Source organism: Corapipo altera, unplaced genomic scaffold, assembly GCF_003945725.1.
Source record: "Corapipo altera isolate COAL_440 unplaced genomic scaffold, ASM394572v1 61281, whole genome shotgun sequence".
NCBI classification, from domain to species: domain Eukaryota; kingdom Metazoa; phylum Chordata; class Aves; order Passeriformes; family Pipridae; genus Corapipo; species Corapipo altera.
The window spans coordinates 78,127-91,380 of record NW_020884921.1 but is presented as its reverse complement, the minus strand read 5'-3'; the positions used below and the strand labels follow the sequence as shown (position 1 = coordinate 91,380).

At 40.0% G+C, this 13,254-nt stretch overlaps 1 protein-coding gene across 1 annotated transcript in view; it reads left to right on the top strand.

The window, feature by feature from the left end:
* The first annotated feature begins 838 nt into the window (after positions 1-838).
* Positions 839-13,254, top strand: part of WDR36 (WD repeat domain 36) — a 32,166-nt gene continuing 19,750 nt past the window's right edge. The window contains exons 1-9 of the mRNA XM_027656864.1: positions 839-1,031; positions 2,746-2,773; positions 5,611-5,711; positions 6,206-6,323; positions 7,184-7,316; positions 8,980-9,034; positions 9,801-9,933; positions 10,906-11,081; positions 11,647-11,767. Of these exons, the coding sequence (XP_027512665.1) occupies positions 885-1,031; positions 2,746-2,773; positions 5,611-5,711; positions 6,206-6,323; positions 7,184-7,316; positions 8,980-9,034; positions 9,801-9,933; positions 10,906-11,081; positions 11,647-11,767 (1,012 nt within the window). The 5' untranslated portion in view covers positions 839-884. The remainder of the gene's footprint in view (positions 1,032-2,745; positions 2,774-5,610; positions 5,712-6,205; positions 6,324-7,183; positions 7,317-8,979; positions 9,035-9,800; positions 9,934-10,905; positions 11,082-11,646; positions 11,768-13,254) is intronic.

Genomic DNA, 13,254 nt, shown 5'->3' with positions numbered 1-13,254 from the left:
TCCTACGGCGCCGCTGCCCCGGCTATTGCCTGGCGGGGGAGGGTGCAGGGACAGCGCGGCGGGGCCACCCCAGCGCGAGGAGGTCCGGGAGCAGCGCCGGGAACGCCGACGGGGCGGGGCGGTGGCGGGGTGCATGGAGCCCAGCCCCGTGCGACAGGAGCAAGGCCCGGGAGCTGATGGCGGTGTGGAGAAGCTACAACAACTTGGGATAGGTGGCCCTGGGGAAAACTTCACTTTTTTTGTCTGCCGTATTGACTCTTTTATTGTTGCAACGGAGTCATCCTGCGGGGTGGTTTGGATTTTTTTTTTTTTTTAACATGCATTATTTATTTAAAACCACACACACACAAACAAAGAAAAAAAAAACCCCAACAAAACCCCAGAACATCTTGGGAAGCGCAGCGGCTGCTGGAGCGGGCACCCCGCAGTCCCGCCGGGACGTACGCACCGTCGGGAGCTCAGCTCACCCCCGCGCTCCGCTGCTGCGGTATCACCTGCAGCCAGACCCTATGCTTTGTGAGGAGAAAGGGGATAACAAAGTGAAGAATAAAAGGGGATTAAAAAACCTGAAAAATAAAAGGGGGTTAACACCCCCCCCCCCGAATAATAAAAGGGCATTAAAAATCCCGAAGAATAAAAGGAAAGGACGCGCAGTGGTGGCTGCGGGGAATGTATGTAGCGCAGTGCGCGGCTGACGGGCCTCTGCGTGCCCCAGTGCGGCTGCGGGGTTGCGGGTCCTAGGATGCGGTTGCGGTGCGGGGACCGCTTTCGGCGGCGCACGGCGGGGCGGGGCGGGCCGGCGGAAAGGGGGGCGGGCGCTTCCTGCGGGAGGATGGGCGGGAGGCGGATGCGGACGCAGATCGGGTTCGGACACGTGCGGTGCCATGTCGCGGGAGGGTATGGGGCTGTTCTCAGGGTTCCGAGTGCTGGGCCGCTTCAGCGGGCACGTCCCTCACGTTCTCCGTTACCACGGCCGGCACCGCGAGTTCTATGTGGCCACCGCCGTCGGGCGCAGCGTCCACACCTACAACGTGAGTACATCCCGGCCCCCCCTCGCCGCCTCCCCGGCATCCTGCCTCCTCCGGCCGTGCGGGGCGACCTGCTTCTTCCTCGCCTTCCTCCCCCCCCCGACCTCGCCATAGTGATGCGGGAGCGTGTGCGAGGCTGCGACGCCCCGGGTACCACGGCCCGGAGGGAGGGGTGGAGGCTGCTGGCTAAACAGGCCGGGAATGGGCTTGTTCAGCCATGTGAGGCAGCATTGGCCACTACAGCATAGAGCATTCGGTTGCCTAAAAGCGGCGCTTAAAATGAAACTTCTAAGATTCAAATTTGTGAGTTTTAGAAATCAGGCATTGTTTATTACGACGCACTACATGGTTACAGCGCGACGGGTGCTCTGGGAATCGTTTCGCCAGAATGCACACAGAGGTATTTTTCACTGCAGCTTGTATGTCTGCATTGCATGATTATTTATTTTGCATTCCTTGCATTCCTCTTGTATATTCATGGCATTCCCAACACTTATTAGCATATATACGTGTCTTTGTAAGGTCGTCAGGGGTCTCTGGGTCTCTTCTCTGTGTTTGGAGCCCCCAAAACTTCAAATGGCCACCTTGTGAAATTCTTCAAGACAACGCACCTGGTTATGTGGTAACTGAGTGTTGCAACTGGCTGCCTCAGTTCTTCTCCTCATTGTTTCTTTAAATCATTTGGCTTGGCTATCTGTAGTTTCTGTGTTGTAAATACTATCAATCCTTCCAGAGGAGCACCCAGATGCTGAGGCTTTTCCTTGTTACAAAATAAACCAAAGCTTACCTGCAGCAGGGATAGTTGTGGGTTAGTGGCTGCACACTTATTTTTTGAAAGGGTGGGAGGCAGGCAGTTAGATCTTATTAAAACTCCTGTATGGAAGCAGATGAGCAAAATTGAGTTCTGCCAGATGAAAACCTGTGATATAGGCTCATTTCTTGCAGTGCAGAGTCACAGGGTTAGTGCAGAGTTAGAGTTAGAAGGGACCTCTGGACATCATCCAGTCTCACCACCCTGCCAGGGCAGGGTCGCTTGGAGCAGGTGACACAGGAACACGTCCAGGTGGGTTTTGAACGTGTCCAGAGAAGGAAACTTCATGACCTCCCTGGGCACAGTCAAAGCATAATCAGTGTATAGAAACAGTAACTAAACAGAAAGGAATTGAATTGAGTGGTTATAGTGAACAGTAGAGTGCAGACAGCATGGATCTTCCTCCACCTTTGTGCTGCCTTTTAGTGTTCACTTCTGCCATTCTCTTCACAGACTTTGAACTGAAAGAGTAATGATCATCAGTGGGAAAAGACACTTGCAACTAAAGCAAATTATATGTGAGCAGATATAAAATTAGAATACAGTGTGTTTGCAGTTAAAATAAACTCAAAACAGAGGTGATGTGGAAATTAAATTGCCCAAGCTCTGCAAGGTGTTTTAACATGTCTTTAGTTTCCTATGCATTAGGGTAGAATACATCAGGAAGCACAACTTAATTTTACTGAGTGGCTTTCTTTTTGCAAATGTATTGTCCCATTCCTTTTGACCTGCTGTCTACACGTTTTCCAGTAGATGCTGTTGTAAACTAAGATGAATAGTTTTTCTGTTTTGTGAGGTATGCAAATTAATCTCATTTGGTATCATTCCTAGAATTTTTAATTTCTGTTTGTAGCATATTCATTACAACCAGTCACTAAAAATGCCTTTTTAACATTTTCATTACAGGTGAAGAAGCTTGGTATTGTTTCTGTGAGTAAGTATGCACAGATTGTTCATTCCTATCATTTGTGGGTTTTTTAACATGTTTGACATCTGCACTTGATTCTCAACTCAGAAGCAAAAAATAAATTGCATGTACTAATATTTACAATCAAATATGTTGAGAGGAGTCTCAGAAATATAAGATACCAATTTGGAAATAAGACTGCTGTTGAAATTGTAACTTAGTTCTCTTAGAAACATACTTTTTGAACCTTCTGTTCTTGTCATCTTGGTCTTCCAAGAACACCCCTAGGCCCTAGTAATTGAACAGTGAATAAAAGTCAAGTATTAATTTATTGAATTAATTTCAGATTCCTTATTTTGATTGTTGGTTTTGTGGTTATTAGAAGACTTATAGGAGTTATATAAAATAATTACAGGAAGAAAATATGTGTGGATGAGAATAGAAGTCTTCAGGAATGTTAAGATTGGTTGTGCTGCTGGATACAAAGGATATGAATTGATGGCCTGATATTCCCTTGGCTGTTGGGAACAAAGCACTCTGGGTGTCAGCAACAGGGCCCATCTTCTTCAGCACCATCACCAGCAGCCTGAGTGATGAGGCTACATTAGGATAAGTTTGCAGATGATGCTGTATTAGGAGGAGTAGCTGACACCCAGAATGGTAGTTTCACTCCAGGGAGCTGATACAAAACACTGAGCCTAGGTCAAATAGAACCTCGCCAAGCTCAGCAAGTGCAAGTGCAGAATCCTGCACCTGGGACAGAACAAGCTGAGAAATGACTGGCTGCATGGCATCTTACTGAAAAGGAGCTGGGGCTGTGCTGGTGCCAGATTGAATGTGGACCAACAACACAGTAGCTGGGAATAGGGCAAGCTGTGTATCAGGGTACATTAGGAACGCAGCCAGCTGATAAGGGGAGGCTGTTATTCTCCTGTACTTCCTGCTGGTGAGGCTGTAGTACCCAGTCAATGTGGACTGCAGCACCCAGTCAGTGTGGTTCTCTTCCTTCCACCACTCCCCTTTCTCCTGCAGGAGGGATGCTGAGGAGCTGGAGAGTGTCAGGGCCTACAGCATGCAGTATGAAAAGAGACCTTGAAGTAACTGGATCTGTTTAGTCTTAAGAAAGAACAGATATGGGGTGACCTAGAGGCAGCCTGTTACCTTACAGGTAATTAGATGGCAGGGCTGAATTTGTAGTGGTGATGGTAGACAAAGTAAAAAGAGGCAGCAAACACAGGTTGCAGCTTGAGAGGGTCACAGTGGTGCTTAGGAAAAATGGCCCTAAGAGGTAACTGTAGTCTGGTGTAGAGCTTGAGCAGAACTCCTTCCCCAGAAATGTTCAAGACTCAGCTGGGCAGTTAACCCACCCTAGTACTGGTGATAGTCTAGCTTTGGGGGGAGCTGGTGGGATGCTGAACTGATTAATTTCCAGAGGTCCTTTTCAACTGATGTTTAGATAATTCAAAGGGGTGCATGCTATCTTGAAAACTAGGGGCTTCTGTCTACCATCAGGTTTTTACAGAGACCTCATAAACAAAATATTTTTCATTAAAAGAGCACCTGTAAATGAGAGAATAAATGCCACACAACCAGGACTAGATTTAGAAGACCAGCTGTGCAGAATTAACAGTTGTAAACACATTAATGTAACTTCTGTGTTCAGCTTTCCAAATCATAAAAGCATTGCATATTCTGTTCAGTGAGCTACATCTTTTTACAGAAGTAATAATCTAAGCTTTTTGAGAAATTGAAATGTTTATGTACAGTATTGTGATTGAAAAAATTAATACTGTACCTCTGTCTGTGTGGTGGTGTTGGTTGGTTGATGTTATGTGGTTGGTGCTCTGAACTTCTTAACTGGAGTCTGCCTAAAACTGTGTTAGCCTAAGCAGACTTCATACAGCTCATGTGGAGTACCTATAACCTGACTGTAAGCCTAAGTCACTTCAGAGGTGCTGTGGGAAGGTGTGTAATATGTTCGAACAAATTAAACCCAAAGTGCAACCTTTTTTATTTTCTTAGTCCTTAGTTTTATCCTTTTGAAGCTGTGCTGCAGTATAGCAAAGGTACTGGTTTCTTTGTGTCTGATAATAATTCATAGTACAAAGCAACATTGTGGGGAAGGCTGGTATGTGATCGTGCAAGTTTTTTATCATAAGTGTACTCACACACTTATTTTTAATCTGATGTTTCTCTATACAGTTGTTAAGTGCTGTAATTTGCATTTTTATGTTTCCCTGGATTGAGAGTATTTTTTCCTACAGTATATTTTTCAGTTTTCTACCATTTGAGACCGCACCAGCAGTTTGTCAGTGTGGTCTGGAACTTTGACTCATTTCCCTTTTGAGCTAGTAAAGTAACAGATCCCAATAGTAGGTACTCCTTCTGAACCAGTCACAAGGTGGTGAGTGAGATGTATTCTTAGAGCAGTAAATTTCCGGTTTCTTTACCTGTGATCAGGAAACAGATGCAGGAGTTATTATTAAACTAATAAGCATTGCTAATGCTGAGATGTGGATTTATCATCTGTGTTTCCAGCCTTCACAAAGATAACACTTACCTTCACTTACAGTGGAAGTTCAGTAGTTTTACTGTTAAGTGTTTTTCAAAAGAACCACCTTGTGATCTACCAATCTGACGTTACTTATGATGTTGTCACCTTTTTATTGTAACGTTTTATTGTAATATTGTAATATTGTAATATTTGCATTCATCTGAAATGTGTACATTTCTCTAAAATTCAACGTACTATTCAACAGAAGAGCTTTCTTGGTGAGTCACCATGCCAGAGAAATATGCTGTGAGGCTTTCTCTTTCATTATGAGCCTGAGATTTGTTTATCTTTTCTTTTGTTTGATTAACAGGTAATGCTTTGCCACAAGACATTACATGTTTGGCAGCAGATCGCATGCTGATATTTGCTTCATACGACAATATTCTCCACGCTTTTGCCAGGAACAAAGAGGTTTTTATTAGTTTACTTATTGCTTAGTACAAGACAGCTGTGTAGTGTTTGTGGTATCAAGACAGTTAGTTTTCTACAGATGTTTATTTCTGTAGATGTTTAGTACCTTCAATTTTAGGGAAACAAACTGTAGAATAAAGAATAAAAAGCTTAAAGCTGGAGGATGTAAATGCAAATTCTGTAATGGCTGACCTGTGTTTTATGTATTAATTATAATAGTTAAATAGTTAGTTAAAGATAAAAAAAATAAGTTTCTTAATTCACATAAGTGAACTGAAATTAAATAATGAAAAATATTTAGGTAGAATATTTTTGCCAGCAGTTTTAAATGTCAGATATAGTTATCTATCTTCCACTTCAGGTTGTGTGGCCTTTCCACGTGTTCTATTTAAACTTAGTTGCTTTTAGTCTGTTAGCTGTCCTCAGGTATTACATTAGCTTAATATCCTGCCCTAACAGCTTATATTGAAAGCATTTCTATTTTGAATTTATAGGTGGTTCATACCTATGAAGGTCACAAGGCAAAGATACACCTTCTACAGCCTTTTGGTGATCACATCATCTCTGTGGATGTTGATAATGTTCTTATTGTTTGGAATATACAGTCAGAAGGTGAGAGACTTTTTTTTTACTACTTTTTAGGGTAAGATTGTTAAACATTCATTAGTTTAAAAAGGAGTTTTGTTAAATGCACATATTCAGAAGTAGTTCATTCTTAAAAAAGAAAATTCCTAAATGGTAGTGCTACTTGTTAGTCTGAAGTCCTAATCCTGCAATAATATTTCAAGAATGGATTCTGCATCACATACAGAGACCCAGTAGGTTTCCATGTAGGTGTAAAGAGATAATGGTTATATGGAAATTACATTTTAGTTTTCCATTTTCTGGTAAAGACTGCGATACAGCGGCTTTAACTCTATCTGAAATTGTATGATTTCTTGATATTTACCAGACTGGGTAAGACTAAATTCTAATGAATAATCTTCTGATTGCATCAGCATCTTCTCGTGCCATTGTCAAGTGCTTTATGAAATTGTGCTTCAGTGCCCCAAACTTTTCCTTTAGAAGGCATTGCCATTGGTGTGACCAGTGTTATTCCCTGGATCTTGGGCCTCAAAAGTGTCTGTAAACAGGCTTAGAATTTGAAGTTGCTAGGACGAACAAAAGGCATGCTAATTAGATTAGGTGTTTTGCTCAGGCAGGAGCAGGAATCCCTCAGAAAGATATAAATTGCTACAGTTCTGTAGTAGGTAGGCTTATAGGGAAAACATGTACCTTGGAGCCAACAGATGTTACAGTGTAAAGCTGAGACTGTCCTGTTACACATTATCTAATCCTTTAATGTAAGAAACACCAGTTACAGGATTTGTAAAGTAAACATCAGCTCTGCTTTTACGTTTGCAAAGGGATGACAAGCCTGCAGATTTGTAGGGGTAGCCACACTAACACTGTTTCTTACCTTTTTTTTGCAGAAGAGTATCTTCAAGTGGATTTTGATAAAGCCACTTTTGTCGTTTCTGCACTTCTGCATCCCAGCACCTATTTGAATAAAATTCTCCTTGGGAGTGAACAAGGAAGCTTGCAGCTGTGGAATATAAGATCCAAGTAAGATGCTTAATAACTTGGCTACACTTCACACCCCAAGTAGCTTGATATGCTACAAATAATACTTTTAAGTATTATAGGTTTTGAACATGGAATCTTTTACCAAATATTGGCAAAAGTTTTCAATTAGTCTTTCTACAGGAACAGAGAATGCTGCTGCCTCCTGAATGCTGACACCTTTCAGGTTGCATGTTGTTTACTCTCCTCGCAAAATGTCAGAGGTTGTTCAGGACTTTTTTTTTTCAAATTTCTTGAAATCACATAGCTTTCCCGTGAAAGCAAATTAAGATAATAGTAAAAGCATATTCAGGCCTTCTGCCTCCCTTGTAAGCTTAATTTTTTGGTTGTTGTGGATACAAGGAAGTGTTGACAGGTATTGTGGACGTAATTACTAGCATTTGACCCTTACACTCAAATAAGAGATGTGTAGACATGCCATTGTCTCTGAACATGTCCGAGTAGATCATCATTCATAATGTCAATATTTCCTGTCTACCAAGATCACCTGCTTTTCTGACTCGTGAAAGTTACAAGTACAGTGAGTTTCCCTGCATGTTGATGTACACACTGCAAATAGATGTTAAGTCAGCTTGCTTAATTCAGTGTTTTATTCTCATAACCACTGCATACTTTAAATTGTATTACTGTTATTTCTTTTTGTTTCATATTCTAATGTTTTAGAGATACCTTATATGCTATATAAATCAGGAAATAGGAATAACCTAAAAATACAGAAAAGTTAATGTCTCTACTCATAGTATTTTTACATCTATTCAATGCCTGTCACAGCATCTTGAGATGCAGTACATCCTAGATGACAAAAAGTCTACCTTAGATGGCTTAATTTCTCTGTTAATTGTGTAAAAACTTATGGCATGTTACTGCTCTTTTAGCAGTATTGCTGGGTTAAGCACTCTATATTTTTGCCTTTTTGTTCCCTCCATAGATTGTTTTGTAGATAGAAATGGAAAAGCTAGACCAAAAAAAAAAATGTAAAGAATTGAGGGGAAAGTTTGATTGTATCTGGCAAGAAAGGAAAGTGAGAGGTGGTAACATGACTGGTAGCAGTCTTTTAAGAATGTCAACCTATGCCTGTGGTGATAGAACAGATTTTAATCGTGTCCTTAAATAACATCTTCACAATTTTACCCTTAATAAGTGCTGGATGACTGCCTTGTCTTTGAGCGGTCCTGCTTCATATTTTGGCTGTTACCGTGTCTGAAAGGAACAAGATAGGGTGTGCTTGTAATACATACTAGTGTCTTAATTTAGGGAAGTTACTCTGCACATGAAAGATTTGATTCTATTAGAAGTTGAATCAAGACTGGCTTTTTATGTTGATGTTGAGAATTCTGCAGAGGTGTGATCGTGACAGAAATGCATGGAACAACTGGCATAGAAGGGTCTTCCTCTCTGTTCATGGCATATAATTATGCCACTGTTGTGGGATTAATGCATGACACTAAATTTTTCAGTAAAAATGAATCATAAGTTTTATTCTTAACCCTACTTATTAGTGTCACAGTTTTTTTTTTCTTTTATCTGATTTATAGAAACAGAAAGCTGATTACTTTTCCATGTAAGTGCATATAAAGCAGCCATTTTGTCATGGAAGATCCCCAAGGGTTAATTGGTTTATAGATTTTGTGTGTTTGTTTTCCAGCAAACTCTTATACTCATTTCCAGGATGGGGCTTCGCGGTCACAACTCTTGCACAAGTTAGTACTTTTGTTGCCTTTTATTTTTGTGCATAACTGGTCAGCTGGCAAAATATAATTGTTAAAAATTACAGCAGTAAAGATGGCTTGTATTCTCTCAGGTATTGTAATAACCTTCTCTTTAGTGAAGGTTTATTATCTGCTCTTTCTCTAGTCCTAGTTATGTTGCATTTACGATCTTAGTTGTTTTGTGTTTATCACACCTATAGTCCTTCACTAAATTATATCAATTCACAGAAACAGTTTGCATTACACCGGTAGTTTTTTGCTAAATTTATTTTGCTTTGGAGGTTGATAAAAGGTAGATTTTGCTGATTCAAGAAGAGATTTTGTAATTGTATTTGCTGTATTTTTTTTAGATATAAAAATTAATTTAAACTTATTGGTAGCATTGATGACAGCTTTGAAAAAGGTCAGCAGTTGTCCAGGATAAAACTTGTACACATGGAGGTGTGTGGCACGGTATATAATGAATAATAACCAGAGCTACTGGGCACTAAAGTGATGTGTTTTTCAAAGGATTCAAAGCTTCTGGAAACCAATAGAGACTAAGCACAAAATCTTGCATCTCTTTTGGTTTTTTTTGTCATATCTTCAGTTTTGCGTTACAGTGATATAGATAGAAAATCTCATGCAAGATGCCTTATTTTTTTTTCTTTACTCTTTGTCCCAGACTTAGATACATTATCTTGAATGTATTGGCATTACCAGTGTAGCAGCAAGCTTTTCCTTTTTCATTTTAGTTGCTGTTCAATTTTTCTTGCAGGCGCCAGCAGTGGATGTTGTTGCAGTCGGTCTTGTATCTGGTCATATCATTGTACATAATATTAAGTTTGATGAAACTCTGATGAAATTTCAACAAGACTGGGGTCCCATCACAGCAGTATCTTTTCGTACAGGTAGGTCTTAGCAATTTTTTAGTGAAAATATGTATAAAATCACTAAAACTAAATGGGACACAGGAAAATATTTTTTGATAAAACATTTCAGAATCAAAATTTGTGCTGAGAGTTCTAGTTTTCAAAGGCTGAAGGTAATATAGAGAAGTTACCAATAAGTAAGGGAGATCATGCATTTTCATCATGATTTATAGTGATATTTTATAGCATTTTCTTGTATTCTGACTCAGTGCACAGGAAGTGTGACATACAGCATTTTTGGAAAGAAAAGTTTGTTTACAGTGTGCCAAGAGCTAGCACAGTACAGTTATCAGAGTTAGTGCAGAGTAACCAGTGCACCTTAGTTTACTGTCCAAACCTACTTCTCAGCAATGTCTTCCCCCCAAATAAAGTTAGAATGTTAATGGTTGTGTGACTATTGAATGGATGTAACTGGGGAACACAGTTTATTTTCACAGCTTTTTCTTGTCTAACAAGTATGTACTAATTACTAAAGGTAGTTAGTTTGATGTTGATCCTTCCAACGAGCTGTTGATACTGAATCTAGTCTCTCATTCAAAAAGAGAAATTCGCAAATCTTATCAGGATATAGATTGGTGTAGACCCTGTTGAGGATGAGTGGTACTGGAGAAAACTGTGAAAAGACTTTTGAGAAGTAGAATGTGTCAATATCTCTCGTACTTTCAAGCAAAACTTCTAGCACTTACTAGAAGTAAAGTGCTAGATTTAGATATTTTGTTGTTATCTGATATGAAAAAAATCCTGGTTTTATTATTAGTGAGCTTTGTTTCTTTTCTGATTGAAATACTGGAGTGTTATGGTTAAAACATATTTATAGCATCAACTTGAGATTTTTTTTCTTGTGGTTTTAGCTTTTTCTTCATCAGTTCTGCATCAGTTTAAAGATGTGAGAAGTCAATAAGGATGTGCTGATAGCAACAAACAAACCTTTTTTTACTTTTTTTTGAACAGATGGACACCCAGTAATGGCAGCTGGCAGCCCCGTTGGACACATTGCTTTGTGGGATCTAGAAGACAAGAAGCTGATGTGTCAGATGCAAGATGCCCATTCCACAGCAATAGCTGGCATGTCGTTTGTCCCTGGAGAGCCACTTCTTATTACTAATGGTGCTGATAATGCTCTACGGGTGAGTTACAGGAGCTGCTGCTGTCTGCTGTTACCTTTTTCTTCTCTGGGAGACCTGCAAAGTGTAAATGTTTAGTTTGGATTTGAAGTAGCAGTTCTCAAATAAAACAAATACAGCAAAACTCAAGTTGCTGGTTCCTCAACTGGACTGTAGTTTAAAGATTTGCTACCATGATGCCATTACTTCATTTACTGCTTTGTGGTAGCGTTAAAGAACAAAGCTTAAGATCCACTTTTCCAGAACCATACTTTGTATCCTGGTACACTATCTTAAATCTTGATCTATTTTTATAACATTTTGGATCACAAGCAATTGCTGTTGATGAAACTCCCTTGTGCTGCATGTCTTCTGGTGCCGTCAGCCTTTGGTGGAGGGGTGGAATGAACAGCAGGAAACAATTAGTTTCTGTGACAGAAACTTCAAGAGTTTTAGGGTGAAGGATGAAAGCCAGCATGTGAAGTTTGCTGCACCAGCTCCCAGCTAAACCTGTTCCACTGACTGGAGGTGCACTTACTGACAGAGCAATGTTTATCAACCTTGTTTCTCTGCTTATTTTGGGATGCAGGTGTGGATTTTTGATGGACCTGGTGGTACAGGTCGTGTATTGAGAAGCCGAATGGGACACAGTGCACCACCAACAAAAATCAGATACCATGGGCAAAATGGAGAGCAAATTCTTAGTGCAGGTATGAGTTCTCATTTTTGTTTATCAGCCTGATTTCTTGCTGTGATAAAGAAAATGCACACAACTAAGTGTCTCTGTTTTATTAGTAAACTAGATCATATTTCATGTGTTGTGTATATGTATTTATGAAACATAGTAAGTAGTTAATGTAGACAGTGTCATTATTACTGTAGCAAACTGTTTCACTTAAGCTGAAAAGTTCGAAGCAGAATAACATCGGAGCTGCTTTTATTATCTGTATTTATGTATTTGATAAATAAAAATCGATCCATTATCTCCTGAGAAACTATCAGCTGGTCAAAATGAAAACCTGTAACAGCTAGGGAAATATAGTTGTGACAGGAAAAAAATAAACAGCATAATGCATTTAGTAACTGAGAGGAGCCACACTGCTTTTCCCACTAGTTTGAGCAAGCTTTGTTGCTTGTACTGTCTTTGTAATTTATTATGACTCAGTTGTGTCTGTATTATATATATTCAAGGCTGCTTCTTACCGAGGTATTAATCTAGAAGTGTAAAAATGCATAAGTGACTACCCTTCCTTAGAAACTAGCATATTTAAAAATCTCTTAAAGGACCCCTTAGGAAATGATGTGCTAGATCAGACTTTTGTACTCCAGTGCACTTAAGTAAGGGAATGGTAGAGACTCTTCACCTAGTCGTCACTTACTGTTAAGCGGTGAATTGTTTACGTGGGCAACATTTGACAATGTTACACTATGTTTTGATGAAATGTTACATCCAGTATGGCACAGCAATACATGGTGCTAAAACTACATACTGAAATCTCTTGCTGGCCATCCAACTAGTAACTTGGATTCAAGTAACAAGTTCCTTGACAGTAATTCAGCTCACAGAAGATAAACCACAGTATCAGTTAAATCTTACTTAACCAATCTTCACGTTTGCTTTTGCAGTTTACTGCAAAACATATGGAGAGGACACAGAGGCAACCACTAAAATGAAAAGGATCTCAAGCTCTGAGATCTGATGTGTCTGCAGTGTAAAGAGATTGTCTCTCTACATTCCTTTCTGAAACAGTGGTAAAACTTTGTGCAGGAGAAATGAGGTAGCAATGCTGTGAGGTGTCTTTCAGGTGCTAGTGGTTTTCTTAGAACAGACATCTCTACAAATTAACCTTGTAAAATTTCACTGTTGTCACAGAATTACCTCATGCTTAACCTTTCTCCCAGTTCCGAATACACAGATCTTGACTTCCGTCTCCATCACAGCAGCAAGGAAAGGTTGCTAGAATAGTATAATTGTTCAATTGTCTTTCAGATTCTTTAAGTTCACTTTGACTAATTTGCTGTTTCTTTACTTATTTGGAGTAGTAAAAGTGTTTTGTGATTCTTGTGATTTTTAAGAATCATCTCAATGCCTTTAATTTTGCATGTGTTGTGCAGTTTTGTTTTCTGTTGGGTTTTGGTTCTGCCTTGTCTATGTCTCCCCCACCAAGTGGACCTGTTTGATAGTTTCAAATTTGAG